Consider the following 18739-nt stretch of genomic DNA (forward strand, 5'->3'; position numbering starts at 1 on the left):
TGCGCATCCGCCACGCGGCTGCTTAGAAGGTATGCCCCCTGACGAGACTAATATTAATAATAATAATCGTCATTACAAAACAAAATAGAGCGCCTCGTCCCTCTGCAGGACCCGGCACTACAATTTTTCTCTGCACAAATCACCCTCCCGCACCCCGCCCCCGCCGGGCCACGCTGGGACCAGTTGCATGCCCCGACCTAGCAAAAGGAGGATTCGCAGAATGGACTTCTTCTAAGCGAGAAACGCTGCGGACGACTCTCTCTTGCTCCAAACGTCTCTGTGTCTTTTCCCCTCCGCGATTAACCCAGTAATTACTTCTATGCACGCCGGCAAGCGGGCAGTGAGTTATCGCGTCCCAAACTTAATCAGCTGGAGAGGCGCCTCAATAGTCATATGCTGAGAGCTCCTCCTGGGAAAAAATTGTTTTTAAATAATGAGAAGACTCTTACCTCCTGCGAGAGACCTCGATTCCAACGCCCCCCCCCCCCCCCAGCCCCCGCCAACTCGGTTTTTTTCCAATCCATGGGCTGATGTGGGCTCCCACCTCCCTTCGCCAAAAGACCCCCTCCCTCTCCCTAAGCAAATCGATCTTGTCTCTATTTGTGGCTGATGTCCGCCACCCCCATTTCCCCAGAGAGCGTTGGATTTGTTTATTTCTTTATTTATTCCCGTGGCCCAGGCGTCTGAGACTTGTGGCTGCGCAGACCCGGGCGGGAGTGATAGGCGAAGACGGAGAGGACTCAACGTCCCGCCGCTGCCCCCCAGTCGAGCGTGACAGCGCGCGGGCCGGTTGCGTGACTCGTGACGTCTCCAAGTCTTATAGGTGCAGCGGCTGGTGAGATAGTCGGTATCGCCTGGTTGCCTCTTTATTTTATTGGGGTATGCCTGGTAATAAACAGTAATATTTAATTTGTCGAAGACCACAAACCAACTTCGGGCTGGGAGGTACACACTACTCTTGAAAGACGCTGGAAGAAGGCTTGGCCTAAAAGGGGTCTCTTTTGGGGGGTCCTTTCCAAACTCTTCATCTGAACACACCCCTCCCAGCGAGGCGTTACTCTCGGCATCTGCGCTGGAAAGAAGAGGTAGGATTTTTGGAGGTGAGTGTCGCCCTGGAGAGCTCTGGGGTGGGGGGTAGAGGATTCTCTTAGCACTGGCCTGCCCACGGCCCCTTGGCTTCCCTCCCCAGCTCGGCCCAGATGAATCCACTCCACTCCCAGCCTTGCTTCTTTTTTTTCACCGTGGAAATAAGAATGCACTCTCTTGCTCGCGAGAGTGTCACCTGGCAAGAATAGATTCGCCCTTGAGATTTCAAAATACCAATTTAACTTGGTGGCCCGCAGAATCTGCACTTCACAAACTAAGTGAATCTGGGCCAGGCAATTACTTGGGGGAGTACAGATTCTCCCTCTCGGGAGGGACCTGCAGATTATTTATGGGACTTTATTTTATCCGCAAATCTCTGAGAATGTAAAGGGATTGGAGAGCTCTTTCTGGATTTCCCCTTCCTTTTTGCCAGAGATGCGGAGATGCAGGCTTTTCCTGAAGCCATGTTTGTTTTCCGTCGTTGGCCGGGGGTCGCCCCCTGAGCGAGCCCAAAGTCCTCCGAGCTGACATTTTGGAAGGGTGAGGGTGTTTTCACAAATAAATAAACTGTCTCAGCAAAAGGCTGTTTGAAAACAAACCTGGAAGGTGGAGTGAGAACTCTAGAGAATGCTTGGGTTGGTTTTCTCCCCAGTTGCCCCACTTTTAGGGTTGGACAATCCACTTAGGAATTTTGCAGCGATGCATCAGGCCTGCGCTGGGATTTTAGTTCCCGGGGCCATAGAGGATGGCACTGAGGCAGCCTCAGATCTCCCTAGCGGTTCTCCTCCCTCCATCCCTCTCCCCAGACCTTGGCCTGCAGGCTTGAATCTCTAGACAGAGGCTGAGAAAAGAACAGGGTGACAGAGACATGGGTGAGAAACAACAACGGGGACCCTGACGTTTGTTCCAAGCACTAATTCTTGACTTTCCAAGCTGGGTCTGCTCAGGCTAAGACCTACTGACCGTGTTTACGCTTCTATTGACCTCTTCAACTCGACCCTCAAAATAATACATTTCAGATAGGGGGAGGGCAGGGAGAGGAGGCGAGTGGAGATGAAAACCCCAGCCAGCCCCCAGTGACTGTTTGATTATTTTAATAAAACTGGGCACGGGAGGTCTGGTGGCCCTGAGGGGGTGGGAGCGCAGGGCGATTTCTGGGCATCTTTGATCTTGGCCCCCATCCCCACGCACCTTCACCCTGCCTTCACCCCAGAGTCTCTCAGAGTCGGGGTGATGAGTGGGGATGGGGGGAGATATCAGGGCGGCTAGCGGCGGCAGGCTGGGCCAGGCGGGGTCAGGCAGTTCTCCGTCTTGAGGTCAGCGGTGGAGAGAGAACGCGGGCGAGGCTGCAGAGGAGGCTCCCAGCGCGTGTGTGCACGCCTCGTGCGTTCCTACTCCGTTCTCTGCACAGCCGCGTCACCCAGATTACTTCCCGGGCAGAAGCCGAGCGGGTTTGCGATGATTTGTGCAGGATTTTTTTGCAGCCTCCGAGCCGCGCTCAGGGAAGCAGAGATGGATGGAGGTTGGAGAGCGGGTGGAGAGGAGGGGGTGATCTCGAGGTCTGGGTTTGAGAGTCGTGTTGTGATTTGAGTGTTCGGGAAATCTAATGGAAAAGGTGGTTGGGGGAGGGAGTGGGAAGGGAGAGGGAGGAGGGAGGAGGGGAGGGAGAGAGAGAGAGACAGACAGAGGCAGGCGGCGTGCAGTGGGAGCTAGTTGGATAGGCAATTTCAGTACTTTGTAAGCATCAAGGCAGCCCAACGTCACCGAGCTCAGCTGAGTCGGCTTGTATTTCTGAGAGAGAGAGAGAGAGAGACAGAGAGAGACAGAGAGAGAGAGAGGGAGAGAGACCGACTCTTACCTCGGATTCCGGAACTTTAACCCTGGAAGCTGCGCTCAGAAAGGACGTCGACCATTCCCAGGCTCCCTCTTGTCTCCCAGTTTTCCCTCCCTGCGGGCACAAGGGAGAAGCAGGGCACTGAGATTATATTATTGGAGGTGCTCCCGGAGGCTGCTTGTTTCGCTTCCTTCGGAGCCCTTCTGGCGCCTGACGACTTGGAAGTCTTTAGGGAGCGCGAGCGCAAGCGGAGGAGGTGTGTGTTGAATTGTGGGCAGTCACTGCCGAGGCTCCCGCGGTGGGTCCTCCTTTGTAGGCAGCGGTAGCCGCTGGTCTGGGGAAGCAGTCCCCCCCCCCATAGACCCCGGAGCCACCATGCCCGCGCCCCCGCCTCGCCGCCGGCTTCCCTGCTAGGAGCCAGAAGGGATGCAGTGAATGCACCGGCTTCACCGAGCGAGGTAACAGTTCCGCAGATGGCCCGGGAGGCTGGGGAGGCAGCCCGCCGGCTGAGCGGCTCAGGGAGGCGCGGAACGCGGCACTCGAAGCCTGGCCTCGGATTCTGCAGGGCCCGGCTCGCGGAGATTTTGCGCGGCCCGGAGCTGCCCGGCGTGTGGAGCCGAGGAGGCGGCCGGGGCTGGGGGAGAGGCGTTGAGGTTTGCAGGACGCGCGGCCCGGTTCTGTCAAGCCGCATCTCGTTCGGCCCCGCCAGCCCCGAGCTCCCCGGGACCCCGGCCAGGGCTCGCGGTGGGATTGTCCCTGTGGCCGGCGGTGAAATGGAAGCGCACGTGGGGCACGCCAGCCCCACTTTCTTTTGTTATGAGCAGGCTTCGGGGGCTCCTATCACCGCCTCCCCCAAACCCCAAGGGCGTGGTGCAAGAGGCGGCTTGGGTGGGAGTCGGGCCTCAGAAGCTGGTCTTCTCCTCGGCACCATTTCTGGGTCTCCGGCCACTGCAGACCCGGGGTGGGATCCAGCCTTTTGCCCAAGCGACTGCTAAGATTTGGGGGAGGGGGGATGCATTTCTTGCGCCTCCTTCCCAGTCTTCCCGGCTTTTGAGGGAGGAAATCCCTACTTGGGAACGTAGAGGATGTTGGAAGGAGATCAGAGCAGGAGGCAGGCTCCTCCAGGCTTGAACCGTTCTGCAGCTGTTATTTTGTGTGTTCCAACCTCACATGCCTGTAACCCTGGGCCATTCTGCAAGTTGTGTCGGACCTCAGTGGCCGGTTCAATGCCGGAAGCCCAGGATTTATCCGGGCACCACTCTGGCGTCGCCAACCCCGAGCTTGGGCCTGCAGTTCCAGCGAGCCAGGCCCGACGGAAGCTCGGAGAAACTCCTCTCGGCCAGGCCGCTCGACAAAATGCCCGTCTCGGGCTGGAGAGCCGAGAAAACGAGGAGAACGCGCCCCCAGCGCTGGCCTCCGGCACCCAGCCGCGCGCCGCCCTCCGAACCGCTGCGCCGCCGCTTTCCTGCCCTTTCTGTTTGGCTCCTTTCTACTTTTCATGTTGCTTACGGTTGGGGAAAAGGGGAGGACTCAATGTTAAAGGACTTTTCATTTCAAGGCCTGTGACTGATAGAAGATGAACGTGAATTCTCAAGACCTGGTTTCTGGATCTCCAGCTCTTTCCTTTCCTATGTTTTTGGTTTTTGCGAGAGGCGGGTTCTTTCAGGCATTCTGCCTGCTGCAGAAAAATATTCCTCTTGTGAGTTTTCATAAACGGGGCTCTGCTGGCCTCTTGTAATTTGATGAAGAAAAAAAAAATCTCAGAAGGGCACCGGGTTTGTGTTTTGTTTTGTTTTTGGTTCGTACCCAATGGCTTCCAAAAATACCCAGGCCTTATCTTTATTGGCTCTCCCAGAAGTCCAGACAAATTTGACGGGCAGCTCGCTTATCGCGGGGGAGCCTGCGAAGGGGAGATGCGGGCCTCGCCTCCTCCCGCTGTGACGCGGGTCTTTCGCAAGAGGCTGTGCGTGGTCTTAAAGTAATAGTAATGATAATCATAACGGGACCTTCTGCAGCTTCCTTCAGCTGGCGACGGAGGCGCTGGTAGCTGGAAACTGCGGGTGGCAGCCTAGTCACTGCCCCCTCCTGTCACCAGAACTGTGCTTCCAACCTTCTCTTTCTCTTCCTCTGCGCCCCCGCCCCCCGTCCCCCGCCATCTGTCTTTCTCTTTCCTTCTCGTCCTCAGAGCAGGACCCCGAGCGGTCACAGGGCCCCGGGCTCACCATGGCCGACGCAGACGAGGGCTTTGGCCTGGCTCACACACCCCTGGAACCAGACTCCAAGGATCTACCCTGTGACTCAAAACCCGAGAGCGCGCTAGGGGCCCCCAGCAAGTCCCCGTCGTCCCCGCAGGCCGCCTTCACCCAGCAGGTAAGAAGGGCCTCGGGGCCCTTTGCAGGAACCAAAGTCCCTCTTTCGAGTGTTTGGGCAAGGGGGGCGGGCAGTGCCCATGATCTGCCCCTTTTCTTTTCATCCTTGCTCAATTCCACCCTTCTCTGCCGTGCCTCCCTAAATGCCAGTATAGTCCCATCCACTTTATTGTGACGATTATCTTTACGGCCAGAGGATTTTTGAAATACATTGAAGTTGTTAGGGGAGCCTCAAAGATCCGGCTGTTTGGGGCCAGCGAACAATGGCCCAGATCATTTCTTTCCTGCTGCACTAGGTGTAAACTCGGCTTGAACGCCTCATTAAGGGTCGGGTCAGCGGCCGCTTCAGGCCGGCATGAGCGATGGCTTGACCCCTCTTCAGATCTTTCGTAGCCTTCGCCTCCTCCCGCCTCCTCCGCGCCACCGCGCAACCTCGCGCGCTGCACCGTTTGTCTGGCGGCCGGGGCCTGGTGGGCTGGCTCCGCGGGGCCGGCGGCGGGGAGCACGCACGGCTGGGCCGGGAGGGCGCGGGGAGCCCGGGCTCGCCTGGCTGGAAGCTGGGCCCGAGCCGAGCGTGAAGCCTCGCCTCTCGCCCTGTGCCCTTCACCCCCGGCGCCCTGGGCGCTGAAGGCGTCGTCCGCAGACCTTGATGGTTTTGGAATGGGGTGTCAGAGGGCTGGAAGCGGGGTGTCTTGACCAGAAAAGATATCTGCACACAGCTAAAACCCTTCTTTGGAATTTAGATGTCCTTCCTGGCTTTTTCATTGTCTCTCTCCTTTGCCCTTCACATCTCAGGAAGATGCGCGTATATCTGTAGTGAGACAGTGGGCACGCGTTTTCAGAAACTTAAGAGGTTTTCTTTCAGGGGAAAACAAATGTACTTGTTAGACGTTTACAAATTATTGCGAAACGAAGACTTTGTATGTAATTTTTTGGGTATGGGTTTTGTAGAATAACTTGTAGTTGAAGGTAGAAATGTTAAATCGCTTTGCCCATAATCCAAACAACTTGAAATGAACGAAGCTGGATGCGAGGAAGGCCTAGGACGTATGTTAATAGAGACATTTGAGAATTAATTTTTGTTTGGGATTGTGGAAACCTATTATATAAATATTTAAAATTTTATATTTCACCTGTGTCTACCTATGCACTGCCATGGTGAGAATAAACACGCATATGTGCAGTGCACGTCTGTCTCTTTTCGTGTGGACATCTGGGTGTCTGCATAAGAATATCCTGGGTGGGTTTTTCAGGATTGAGGTTGGGTTTCTTTTTTTCCTTTTAGCTGCCCCTTGGCTAAAGCGGATGGGGATTGGTCCCATTTTTTTCTCAGCCCCGTCCTCCCCATGCACATTCTGGAACACCCTGATGGCTGGGTTTTTTTTCTCTAGCCTTGCGTTGGTGACATTAGAAGGAGACAGCTCTGCACTGTGGGGTTAAGACCTGCCCGGGAGAGAGCATACACAGGGCAGGGGCTGCTCGAGAGCCCAGACAGTGCTGCCGTGGGTTGGGGGCCGTTTTCAGCCTCTGAGCCCACTGGCTCGAGGGGGAAGGAAGAGAAAGCTCTGTGTTTTGGGGGAGTTTGGGGAGGGAAGGCTCATTGACGTTTCCTCTCCTTCTTCTAGGGCATGGAAGGGATCAAGGTGTTTCTCCATGAAAGAGAACTGTGGCTGAAATTCCACGAAGTGGGCACGGAAATGATCATAACCAAGGCTGGCAGGTGAGATGGTCACCTCTGTGGAGAAGGTACAGGGAACTTGTGGGAGAGACTAAGAAAGGTGTGGGAGACCAGTAAAAGGGGAGAATAGAACCAGAGGTGGGGGGGAGAGACAGAGCGAGAGCGAGCGAATATGAATATATTTCATTTGACCCTATTCTGGTTAAAGAGGAGAACGGTGAATTCCTCCAGTGATCTCCCGTTGTGAGGGGAAAAGCCTGAAAGATTCAGCTCAGGGACCTGGGCGTTTCTTCCACCTCGTATATAAGAAGAAGCAAGAGCTTGGGAGGCTGTGCTATCTGGATGGATTAGTAATAAGAGAAGGAGGGATGAGGTGGGAGAGCCAACGGGAGAACAGAGAGTTGCAGAGACACACAGAGATGAGACGGGGTTTGGGTTTCATGGGATCTCAGACTTGATTCCTGGCCCAGACCCTCCTTCCCACCCTCCCTGACCTTGGAGCGGTTCCAGAGTCCCACCCGATCGCCAAACTCGGAATCAGTTGAATGTATTCGCTACCTCTTTCATTGTTTATAGAAAGCAGGCGAAGCCTTTGAAAGGGAACCGGGCTACGCCGGGCTCTATATACAGACACCGATAAACACGGCCGTTTCATCAAGACACTCACCCCGGAGTTCCTCTTAAAAGCTCACAGTTTTAGCTAGAAATGCGAGACTTCTGGGGGAGGGGGTAGGAGGGTCGTGCAACTCGGTATCTCGGCGTCTGAGTGCGCCCGGGTGCGGGGACAACCCCGCCACGTCCCTACCGGTGCTGGACTGGCCCTCCGCGTCCCGGAGGGCAGAAAGTCCCAGTCTGCGCACAGCAGGCGTGTGAAGCCGAGCATCCGGTAGGCCGAAGCCACCGAGTGTGTGAAAGGGGCGGGTGGAGCCGCCTCGCCAGACGCCCACCGCTTCTGCAGCCCAAGCCTCTCGCAATAAACTGACAACAGTGACATTTATTATTATTTGAAATTAAACAATGTGTGCTCCCCCGCTCGGCCCGAGCGAACAGGAGGCGCGTTCTGTTTATACCAAAGAACTCAGGTCCTCTTCCCATTCCGCCGAGGAAGGAAAGGGCGGCCGGGGCCTCCTTTTTCCCTCCCAAGCCTGAGCCAACGGGATTTAACTATAAAAGGCCTGCGAAGCCTCCGGCGCCTCCGCCTCCAGGCGCGCTCGCTCGGGCAGATAAACACCGCGAGGCGAGGCTCCAAGGCCAGAGGGAGAGGTCTCCACTCACCCACCCCTTCCCGCCATCCCTGAGCGAGCCAGGTTCCAGCAACTGGTCCTTGCGCCCCGGGCGGCCTTGGGAAGGCTTGCTTTCCGGGGCGCCCTCCTCCCGAGGCCGGATGGAGACGGGGAGTGCGCCTGTGCGCGGAGAGGGAGCCGGGCGCGGCACACGCGGGGCGGCGGAACCTCCTTCCAAGCACCAGATCCTCGCGCACGGCCCGGTTCCTTCCGAAACTAAATTTCTTTGAGGAGGGCCAAAGCGTTTGGACTCTCTAAGGAGGAGTGCCAGGCGCCTCGGAGATGCGGTGGGGGCATTTAGGGAGAAATTCCTGCGCGACACTCGTGTCAGAGGTCACGCACCGAGCTGTATCCTGGGGGCGGAGTGAAGCCGGGACGTGCCGTGGGCACCCACGCGCGGGCAGCCCCAGGGAGCACCCACTTGGGTGGCCACGTGACGCGCAGCGCTGCTCAGAGCGGCCAAAGCACCTGGCTGGGCGGAGGAAGCCAACTTTTTTCTTTTCCTTTTTTTTTTTTTTTTTAACAAGCCTTTTCCTGACCCCAAATTTAAAAAGTAGGTGTCTGGTTCTGAAAAGAGTCTTTAGCAAGAGTTGAAATGAGGGGTCCCTTTCAGGGCTTCCTCGAAACCAGTCTGTAGAAGTCCTCGCCTTCTGCTTTCTATTTCCTCTTGTAGATGGTATAGTCCCAGCCTGCTTTCTCATCTCTTGGCCTTTCTCCTCCCCATAACTTGGAGGGAAACCTGGGATGGATCTTGGCAAGAGCGGAGCAGGGGCCGCTTTTCTCGTCCACGATCGATTCTTCCATTAAAATTTGTGGACGCGCTCTTCAGAATGTTTGCATTAATTCCCTCTGCCTCTGTGTCTCCTCCTCGTCTGTCCTAGGCGGATGTTTCCCAGTTACAAAGTGAAGGTGACCGGCCTTAATCCCAAAACGAAGTACATTCTTCTTATGGACATCGTTCCCGCCGACGACCACAGATACAAGTTCGCAGATAATAAATGGTAGGCACCGTAGCGGCTGGCGGGGAAGGCAGGGAGGACCGTGCAGACCAAACTTCCCTCTCCCCACTGAACCAATAAACATTGTTTTGAGCTCCTACTGTGTGCTAGAGGTTTTTGCTGCCCCTTCCGCTGCATCCTCCTGACCTCACCCTGAGAAAAAAAAGAGCAGCCATTAGCCCCCATTTTATAAACGAGAAAACTGAGGATCAGAGGAAGTAAAGTGCCGATGTCTGTTGCTGCACCGGAGGGTTGTGGATTTTTAAAAAGGGTATTGTTACCAAGCGTTGGAGCTATTTCTGGGGGCATAAACCATTAACAGTTATTTTTTATGAGTTACCTGCTTTGAACATGCCTTTTTTATGAAATTGCAAAATCAGTCCGGGGTATTTGAGTTAAACAGGCAAGAGAGGAGAGGCGCATTCCTTGGGTACGTTGCTCCCGCGGCTGCCAAGAGTGCAGAGGCTTGAAGACGAAGCCCCTTTGGAAAGCCCTCAAGGAGTGTTCCCGAGACTTTTTTGCACATCCAGGCTTCCAGTACCCGCCAGTTGTTCGTGGGCAGAGAGACGCTGCGAGGCTCCCCACGGCGCCCTTGGTGCTGGGGGAGGAATTAGGTGGAAGGAGAAAGAGCCGGGCGGCGGTGGTGGTGGGAGCGCTCGCCTGGACACCAGCTCCAGGCTTTCTGCGCGTCTGGCATTGCAGATGCCCAAGCAAGACCTGAGGGTCAGGCCATTTCCAGATCATTCTCGTAGTCGGCAGCCGTGGCTTTGCTCAAGAACCAGCCGACACCACGGTGCACTAAGTCTAGGCGGGGTGGCGCCTCTCCTTGGTCTAGGTCTGTGACGGGCAAAGCGGAGCCCGCCATGCCGGGCCGCCTCTACGTGCACCCGGACTCGCCGGCCACTGGGGCGCATTGGATGCGGCAGCTCGTCTCCTTCCAGAAACTCAAGCTCACCAACAACCACCTGGACCCATTTGGGCATGTGAGTACCTCGTGCAGCTCTTCCTCGTATCCTCAGGTTCACACCTTCTCTTCCTCACCTGACTCTCTCCCTCTTCTCCAGGACTGTCTCTCTCTTCTTCGTTCCTCACGCCCACCCATGCTTCTTTCTTTGCTCCATTTCACCTGCCTTGGTCTTTTACTCTCTCTCCCTTCTTGACCTGGCCTTCCTTTCTCTTCCCCTTTCTCTCCTCTTTCCTTTTCTCTTATTTCTCACACCTTCTAATTCTTCCTGGCTCTCTCCACCTCTCTCCTACCCAGACATCTCCCCTTTGCAGTCCTCCCTGTGGTCCACTAGTCCACGCTCTGGGTGTGTCTTTCCTGGGTGGCTGGCGATCGAGCCCCCTGGTCTCCTGGCCTGGGGCTCTCACCCTGCATCCCTGCTACCAGTACCCCACCCACCTGCCTTTGCTGAGGGACAGGGGTCATGGGGTGACTAAGGCAGCTCATTCTGGGCCTGGAATTCCTGTTCGTTCAGCCCCATCTGTGATTAGGGGTGGGGAGTAGTGTTTCAGTCCTGCAGAAAACATGGGCCCTCTAGCTCGGCAGGTACTCAGCACAGACTGCAGAGGCTGGACCACGATGGGAGCTGTATACCTTACCTACCTCCTTGCAAATCCTGCCATATTATGGGGATGTTCCGGCTGAAAGGGAGACCTGAGGCCCCCTGCTTCCTCTTTTACAGATGGGGAAACCAACCCACCAGAGGCGAACTCCGGTACTCCTGCCCCTTTTAGCTCGACGCTCTTGGGTTTATCTGTTTTTTCCCCAACTTCCAGCTTTCCCCCCTCCTCCCACCATGCCCAGAGTGGGCAAACCAAGATCAGGGTCCTACACCTGGAATCTGGACTGGCCCCGAGAGAGAGGGGCCTGATGAGCTGCCTGAAACTGCAGGATCTTGAGTGTGCAGTCCCCCCCCCCCCAAGAGAATGTGTAGCTTCTAGTAGATTCTCTATAGGGTATCATCCTCTCTTCCCCCAAAGAAAAACAAATGAACAGAACACTGATTTGAGGGAAAATGTCCCTAAATCTCTTCATTGGAAATAATCACCGGGACAGAACGCAGTCTCTGAATTCAGAGTTTGCAACCCTTAGTTTGATGATTCCACCAAACAAGGAGGCCGGTTCGTCTTAGGGCATTTGATCCTCATAGCAGCCTAGAGAGGAGGGTGGAAATACACAGCCTTTATATGGAGTCCGGGGGAGGGGAGGTTACCTGCCTGAGGTCACACAGCTTGTATTTGGGAACAGGGATTTGAGGCCAGGTCTCTCTAATTGCAGAAGTGACCTGCATCCTGCCACTTTGGGGAAGCAACACACAGGGTTCCCAGTTTGGGGACGTGAGGGGACGGGGTACAGATGCATTTGATCTGGAGGGAGGACAGTTTGTGAAGGTCCAAATGAGAAATCCGTTCTTGTGGGGCCTTAGGGCTGAAGCACTGAGTCTGTGGTGGGAAGGAGACCAGGGCCCTCCACTGATGCGCTCAATGCCACTGTACACGTGGTTGGTGTGAGGTCGGACTGTTGACCACTGGAGAAGAGAGAAGGAAGGCCTATTCCCCTTCTACGCTGTAGGAAGGGAGAGGAAAGGGGCTGGGGGGGGGGGTGCGTTTCTAGGCAGAATGCCGGGCCTCCTTTGCGTTTCAACCAGGGTGTTTTGCCTGCAGCGGCCAGCTCGGGGTGCATCCCAGCGCAGACGTGACCTCCACCTTGCGTGGGTGTTGGCTGGCTGACGGTGTACCTGCTGTCCCTGCGGATGCTTTAGGTTAAGCGCTGGGGAGAGAAAGGACCATTTTGTAAAGGTCCTGCGTGCATCTCCCAGGACCGCGTCCTTCTGGAGGCTGGGCCTCCGTGGCACCTTGGTCTGGGCTCCTTAACTTTCCCTCTGCAGCCCGGGTGTGCCTTTGGGGTGGACCCCCGGGGAAGGCGCGCGCACGGTCCCGAGCCCTGGGCGCCCCTGTGAGTTTCAAGTCCTTCCAGTTCCGCGGAGGAAGGCGCGGTGCTCTGAGCCGCTCCGGACTGCCCAGTTGCCACGCATTCCCACCCCAAACTCCGGACTTTGAGTCCAGAGCCGCCCTAATGAAATTAAGGGCCATTTAGATCGCCCTCGCGCTGATGTCTCCACACTGTCCCCAGCCGTCAAAGCAATTTGGCTAAGCCGGGATGGTGGCCGCGCCGGCCCGCAGGGCCCCGCTGCGTCTCTCTGTCGCCACGCCGCCCCGGCCGGCGTCGCTATCGGTCAGGGAGGCGGCCGGGCCGCGGCGGCCGGAGATTAGAGCCGCGCGGCCCGGGGTCGGGGAGCCGCGGGGTCCCGAGCTTTTCGCCCCTCCCCCGGCCTAGTCGGGCCGCGCTCCCCTCCCCCTCCTCCAGGTCGGTTTCAAGGGTTGGCCCGAGAACCCTGCCCCAGGGTCATCCAATCAAAGACACTGAGACTACCTCCGCCGCTCAGTTTGCGGTCCTGGGGTAAAAGCAGGCCAGATTTTTCAGCTCGTGAAACGCGGCACTTCGCCCATTCGGTGGGTATAGATCAGGACGTTTTGAGAGATATTAGCGTTACCAGCTTCCCGGGAGCATCAAAAGCACGGCGCCAAAAGAACAACAAACTCAGTTGTTTTTAGTAAAGATGCGCATCTTCTCCGAAAGTTCCGCTCCAGCAAGAGTGTGGTGACTGCACACCCCCTCCTGATATTCACAATGGTGTCTGTAAGAAGAGCTGCAACCGTGAGACCCCCCACTAGCCCCTGGGACCCCCCCAAAGACATGGAGAAGATAGAAAGGAAGGAGAGAAATATTCCCCCCAAAGCAGATGCCACAGTGCTGTCTGGGGCCAGGTCTGGGGATAATTCCGGTGGCGGACCCTGAAATACTGTGAAGTTGGAGACAGGGAATCTCAAGGGCAACCAGACCCCTGTTTGATGTTAGGGGTGGGGTGGGTGCTTCCCTCCCACCCAACTCACACCCTAGAGTCTCCCCCTTCCCACCATTTTCCTCTCTTTTTCCTCTGATATTTCTTCCAGTTCTGCAAATGCTTGGTCTCTTCTTTTGCATCTCTTTGAGCCTTTTTTTCTTGGGCAGGGCTAGTTATTTTTATATATATATATGTTTGTTTATTTGTTTTTGCTGTCCTTTCATTCCAAAATTTTTGCCCAGGCTTCCTCGAGGCGGGCACCAATTCCTTGCCCCAAACTTGCATCACTCCCGCTGGGGGGGACATGCCCTACGCAGGGAGTTAATTTATTAAACTAACTTTATTAAGCATTCTGATTTACTGCTGTGTGTGCTCTGGGTAGATTCCTGGAATATTACCCTGGCTCTTTCATATGGAAATTGTCATTTTTGAAATGTTTCTTTTTAATGAAATCACTGGCTTCTTTTCAAAAACAGGAGAAAAAAATGGGACCTTTTCTCCGAGAGCCTATATAAGGAACGTAATTTTGGGGTGGAGAGTGGGGCTTTATGGAAACAAAGGGGTTTGATTTTTCTTACAATCTCATTTTCTTTATTATTTTTAGATTATTCTAAATTCCATGCACAAATACCAGCCAAGATTACACATCGTGAAAGCGGACGAAAATAATGGATTTGGCTCAAAAAATACTGCGTTCTGTACCCACGTCTTTCCTGAGACGGCGTTTATTGCGGTGACTTCCTACCAGAACCACAAGGTGAGCCCAGTACCCAGGAACCGGCGGGCCTGGGGCCGCCCGCTTGTTGGCACGAATCGCAGTGGGTTTATGGGCACCTTTATTCCTCCGCACGGTGGGCACCAACTTCTGCTTCGGTGGGCCGGGGCAGGGGCAGAGCTGCAGACTAAGGATCACAGCTGTTTGTACTACATTCATGCGGTTGGCACGAAAGTCACACATACACACACACACACACAGCCCAGATAGAAACGAAATGATCAAACCATAGATGACCGCGTGGTATCAATGTTCGGTACTCAAATGTAACAAGGAGGCATCTCGCTGCAGTCGTGAAGTGATCAGTGAGAAGAAAGGTCCCCGTATTGGCCGGCTCCGTGCTCTTGGGTGGGGACGTGGTGTTACCCTTCCTGGGACCACTTTTTCTGTGGGGGGTCAGTCTCCTTCCCTCCTCCACTCTGCCCTTTGGATGCATTTCAGTTCCAATCGGGGCAAGTGGCAAAGTTGCCGGAAACCTTGAGCTTGGGTTTTCCCAGATGCTTCCTTAATTGTTTCAGCGATTACTGACCCTGGACCACATACGAAAGCAAGGTTGGCATTGCTTAAAACAAAAGCAAAAACTGAGTAACCTGTGTCACCAGCTGCCTGGATCAAAGCTCTGGGGACTTAAATATGATCCTGCAAAAATACAGCTTGGCGAGGGGAGGCATGCACGCGACCAATGCATCATTTGGTGGCTGTAGTGTGGTATAGAGGTGGGATGTCGCAGGTGGATTGTGTCACTGTCAGACCTCCACGCCGTTCGAAATCCAGGCCCCGATTTGGGCCATTCAAGGCTTGACCGTGATGTTGGAACAGGGAGCCCCATCACCGCAGGTTGGGGGGGAGTATCTTCTATTCTTGCCCAGGAGAAAGGGCTTGTCTTGACTCGTCATGGTTCATGTCTGTTCTTTAGAAACCTGAGTGCACGTGGATTCATTTTATTGGCGGGGGGAGGGCAGGACTGAATGATTCCTAAGCCTCATTACGGAAAGATCTGGAATCAGGAAAGGCAAGATATAGGGGCTGGGGAGAGGCCGCTGCCGCTGTGGGATTGTGGACCGTTGGGAGTATTATGAAGTGACTTGGGGTTAGAGGGCTGTGGGAGGGGAAAGTAGGGGGTCCACGTGGGATCAGTGAGGGCGGGTCATGTGGATGACTTACCCAGATGGACGTGGGGATGGGGGGCCCCTCCCCCTCTACAGCTCCTATCCCTCCCCAACCTGCAAGGGAAAAGTGGGGTAGAGGGAAGTTATAGGGACTGTGGAGCCAGGCAGGAGAGGCCAGGGTAGGGTGAGAGATGGGCTTAGCACCCTAAAGCCTCCAATCACCTCTTGAAGGTCATTTCATGCAGTCTGTGTGTTGGTTAATCCCCGCCCCCCGCCCCCTGCCCCCTGCCCCCATGAAGCAAGGGCAGTAACGAAATGCTGTGGGTAATCTCCAAATTCAGATTGTCAATGACCAAGGCAAGCTGTGATGGATGGTCACTTCCAGGCCACACGGCCTGTCTGGGATCCCAGGCCTTGAGAGAAGAGCTTCCTTTCAGCAGAAAACTCACTCCCCCCATCCCCCCACGCCACGCAATTACTTTTTACAGGGAAAGAAGGATTCTTTTTTTTTTTTCTAAGTTCTTCCCACTCGTTGAACTAATAAGAGCGGAAAAGTAAGGTCAAGTGTCCTGAAAGTTCCAGCACTGTTTCAGGCTAATTTGAGATTGGCTGCTAGAAACCTGTTTCCTCCATGGCTGTTGTAAACCTATGTTTAGCTTTGTGGTGATGGCCACAAGGGCGGAAAAAAAAAAAAAGGAAAACATAGCAACCAGGATGCTCAGTTCCTCATATATATGTACGCTTAGAGCCTGCTAGTCCCGACAGGGGGTCCAAAAATCTGTGGGATCTTTTTTTTTTTTTTTCTGCCAAGGAAACCCATGTTCATCCACAGGGACAGGAAGTGATAGACACATGAAAGTGATCTGTTAAAGAAACACGTGGGTGTTCAGCTCTTTTGGGGGAAATTCCTAAGTTCTATGTAGTAAAGATCTTAGGGGTCCATCAGGAGTGGGTAGATCTGGGGGACCACGCATGCTTTCTCTGTTTATAGCTTTATTGAGGCATAACTCTCATACAGTAAACGGCACTATTTGATGTATTCGATTCGCTAAGCTTGACATATGTGTATACCCATGAAACTATCACTGTAGCCACTTGGGAACATACTCCACATCCCCTAGATTTCTATATAAAAAAAAAAGTCTTCTCCAGTGAATATATTTGGTGATCTGTGTGTGTGGAGTGCCTGTCCAATGGGGTGTGTATGTGTGAGTTTTGAACACAATCTAGGAGATTGTGTATCTAAACGCTCATGGGTCTCAACACGTGGGTCTCCAAGTATGTATTTGGATATATGTGTTTTGTTTTTGTTTTTGTTTTTTTTCCCAGTTTTATTGGGGTATAACTGACATACGTACTGTTTGAGTTTCAGGTATATAGCATCGTGCTTTGACTTACCTATATCATGAAATGATGACCATGGTCAGTTGAGTGATGGATATAGCTGTATTTGAGGATCACACAGGAATTACTGATTTTCTTCATTGGTTGGGCCAGGGAGCCCGGTTGTGCTGTACATATAGGTCTTTTTAGCCAGCCTGACATCCAGAAGAGGGATTTCATAGGAGAGCACTTTCAATCACTCTCCCCATATGAGGTTTTCCCCAGTATTTAGTTACTGAGTACCAAAGACACCTATTTTCTTTGTCACGAGGAAGTCTAAAGCAATAGATTTTTCCAGTAGAATCCAGGCCCTTGCAGACATTCCTCGCATGGATATATGATGTGTGACTTAAATAAGCGGGTCAGGTTGAGTGTGATTTGTGGACTCTGTTTTGTTACTTTATTGTCCCACCTGGACGGATGTTGAGACTCCTGGCTTCATGGGTAGAAGCCACCTGAGCTGTTCCTCACTCTCCTGTAGGGTTAGGATGAGAATCTGCAGGCAGACTGCCTGGGTTCAGACCCATTTGACTTGGGCAAATGATTTAACTCAGTTTTCCCCGTCTGTAAAATGGGGATAAGAAGAGAATTTATTTTTTGTTTTTTTGTTATTGTCTTTGTGGGGATTACAATGAGATAATCCATGGAATGTGTTTTGTGCAGAACCTGCTACAGAATCAGCACAGTGTTAGTGATGATTCCATTGATCGACTACTTAGTTGATCAGTTTATTAACGGGGCAACTCCATCCAAAACACACGTGTTGGAAAACTCTTTGCCTACCCTATTTTAGAATCTGAAAGACTGAGATTTTTAAGTAACTTCTTATTACTGTGGTTGAAACACAACTACAAATGTTAGTCTTTGTGGTTTAGTTGCTTCATTCCGTGGTTGCATTTTCAATCCAAGGACTCTTTGCCCAGCGTTACGCTTTGGATAATTGGGCAGGGAAGGAAAAGCAGTCTATGAGATTAAATTGCCAGGACAATTGGGAAAAATACGAGCCACCCATTTTGGGTCCAAAGGGCTTAGTGCCTCCAGACTGATTTGGAGGCAGGTGCCAGGTACCAGGTGGAGGCAGGTACGTGACCGGGTTCATTTCTTACACTGCTGTCGCACACCTGTATACCACGGGGTTCCAATGACACGACATATTTCCTGAGCCCAGCTGGGATCCCAAGCTGGATTTGGGAGTTATTCCCTCAGATGATTGACAGCTTGAAAAAGATACTTAAACGCTCGACTCTTCCCCAGCGACTGTTCACTCTGTGAAACATGTTTTTGGAAGGTTTGCGCTGCAGTTGTCAGCAGCTCCCAGAGCAATCCCTAGAAATATTTAGGTGTTACAAAAAGATCACATGGGCATTTCATTTCACTGCTTTTGCACCAATGGCTTTGTATGCAAGCATGTCTCTCCCCCGATATTAACTTACTTTGCCATTAAAAGGCATTTTCGTCCTGCTTAAATCATTGCGTGTGGAGCCTGTATTTATGAGGTACGAGCCTTCTGCTTGGGACCAGGAAATGAACCCCTAAGAGAGAGACGTAATTAAGACTTTTGGCCCTCGAGAGGGTTTTTTTTTTTTTCAAAAGTGAGAATTCACAACAATTATTCTCATTAATTTTTACAACCTCTGTCTCACTGGTTGGAGCTGGCTTTTATATTTGTTTCCCCCCCCCCCCACCCATGCCCTTCCCCCGGATATCCGGTTTTCTGCTGATTTTGGAGGGAGTACATTTGTATGATGAATGGAAGTCAATTTCAGTGGAGCCTTTGGGTAGAACTCAGACATCCAGGTGTATCGGTTTATGTGCCCGTGAGTGACTAGCTCTGTGTTAGGAAGGGAATATCATAGACAGGGTTATGGTAAGTGAGGGGACAAGTGTCAAATAAGTATGAAATCAGATGGACATTTTTACCTGCACCTAAGCTTGCATGTTAACTTTTCTCAGGGGTAATTCTTATGTCCAATAGGCATCTACACTAAGACACAGGTAAGACCCACACACCTAAGTGTATATCTAGCAAACTGTGTGTATCCTTTGCCATCGTATTTTTGGAAGCTATGGTGATAAGAGCAAGAATTAGGTAGTAGTTAATCTGTTTGAGGTGCAAGGAATGGGTTTGAGTAGAAAATTTTTGCTGATAAAATACCAAAGCCACCCTTTTCTTTTTTTTCCTCAGGGTAATTTTTTTATCCTGAGCTCTTGGTGGAACAGTGACGTCATGGAATAGGCATTAATTCAGCCCTGATGCCACACCCTCATTGTCTTACTGTTCTCAGTATGTTCAGGGGATGCCTTCTGTCACTGGGT

General features: G+C 53.1%; 1 protein-coding gene across 1 annotated transcript in view; it reads left to right on the top strand.

Annotated features, from left to right (window-relative positions):
• The first annotated feature begins 792 nt into the window (after nt 1-792).
• TBX5 (T-box transcription factor 5) overlaps nt 793-18739 on the top strand; it is a 48650-nt gene continuing 30703 nt past the window's right edge. Inside the window, exons 1-6 of the mRNA XM_033837905.2 lie at nt 793-3378; nt 5106-5290; nt 6915-7009; nt 9132-9251; nt 10084-10231; nt 13761-13913. Of these exons, the coding sequence (XP_033693796.1) occupies nt 5144-5290; nt 6915-7009; nt 9132-9251; nt 10084-10231; nt 13761-13913 (663 nt within the window). The 5' untranslated portion in view covers nt 793-3378; nt 5106-5143. The remainder of the gene's footprint in view (nt 3379-5105; nt 5291-6914; nt 7010-9131; nt 9252-10083; nt 10232-13760; nt 13914-18739) is intronic.

This window comes from Tursiops truncatus, chromosome 13, assembly GCF_011762595.2.
Source record: "Tursiops truncatus isolate mTurTru1 chromosome 13, mTurTru1.mat.Y, whole genome shotgun sequence".
Lineage (NCBI taxonomy): Eukaryota > Metazoa > Chordata > Mammalia > Artiodactyla > Delphinidae > Tursiops > Tursiops truncatus.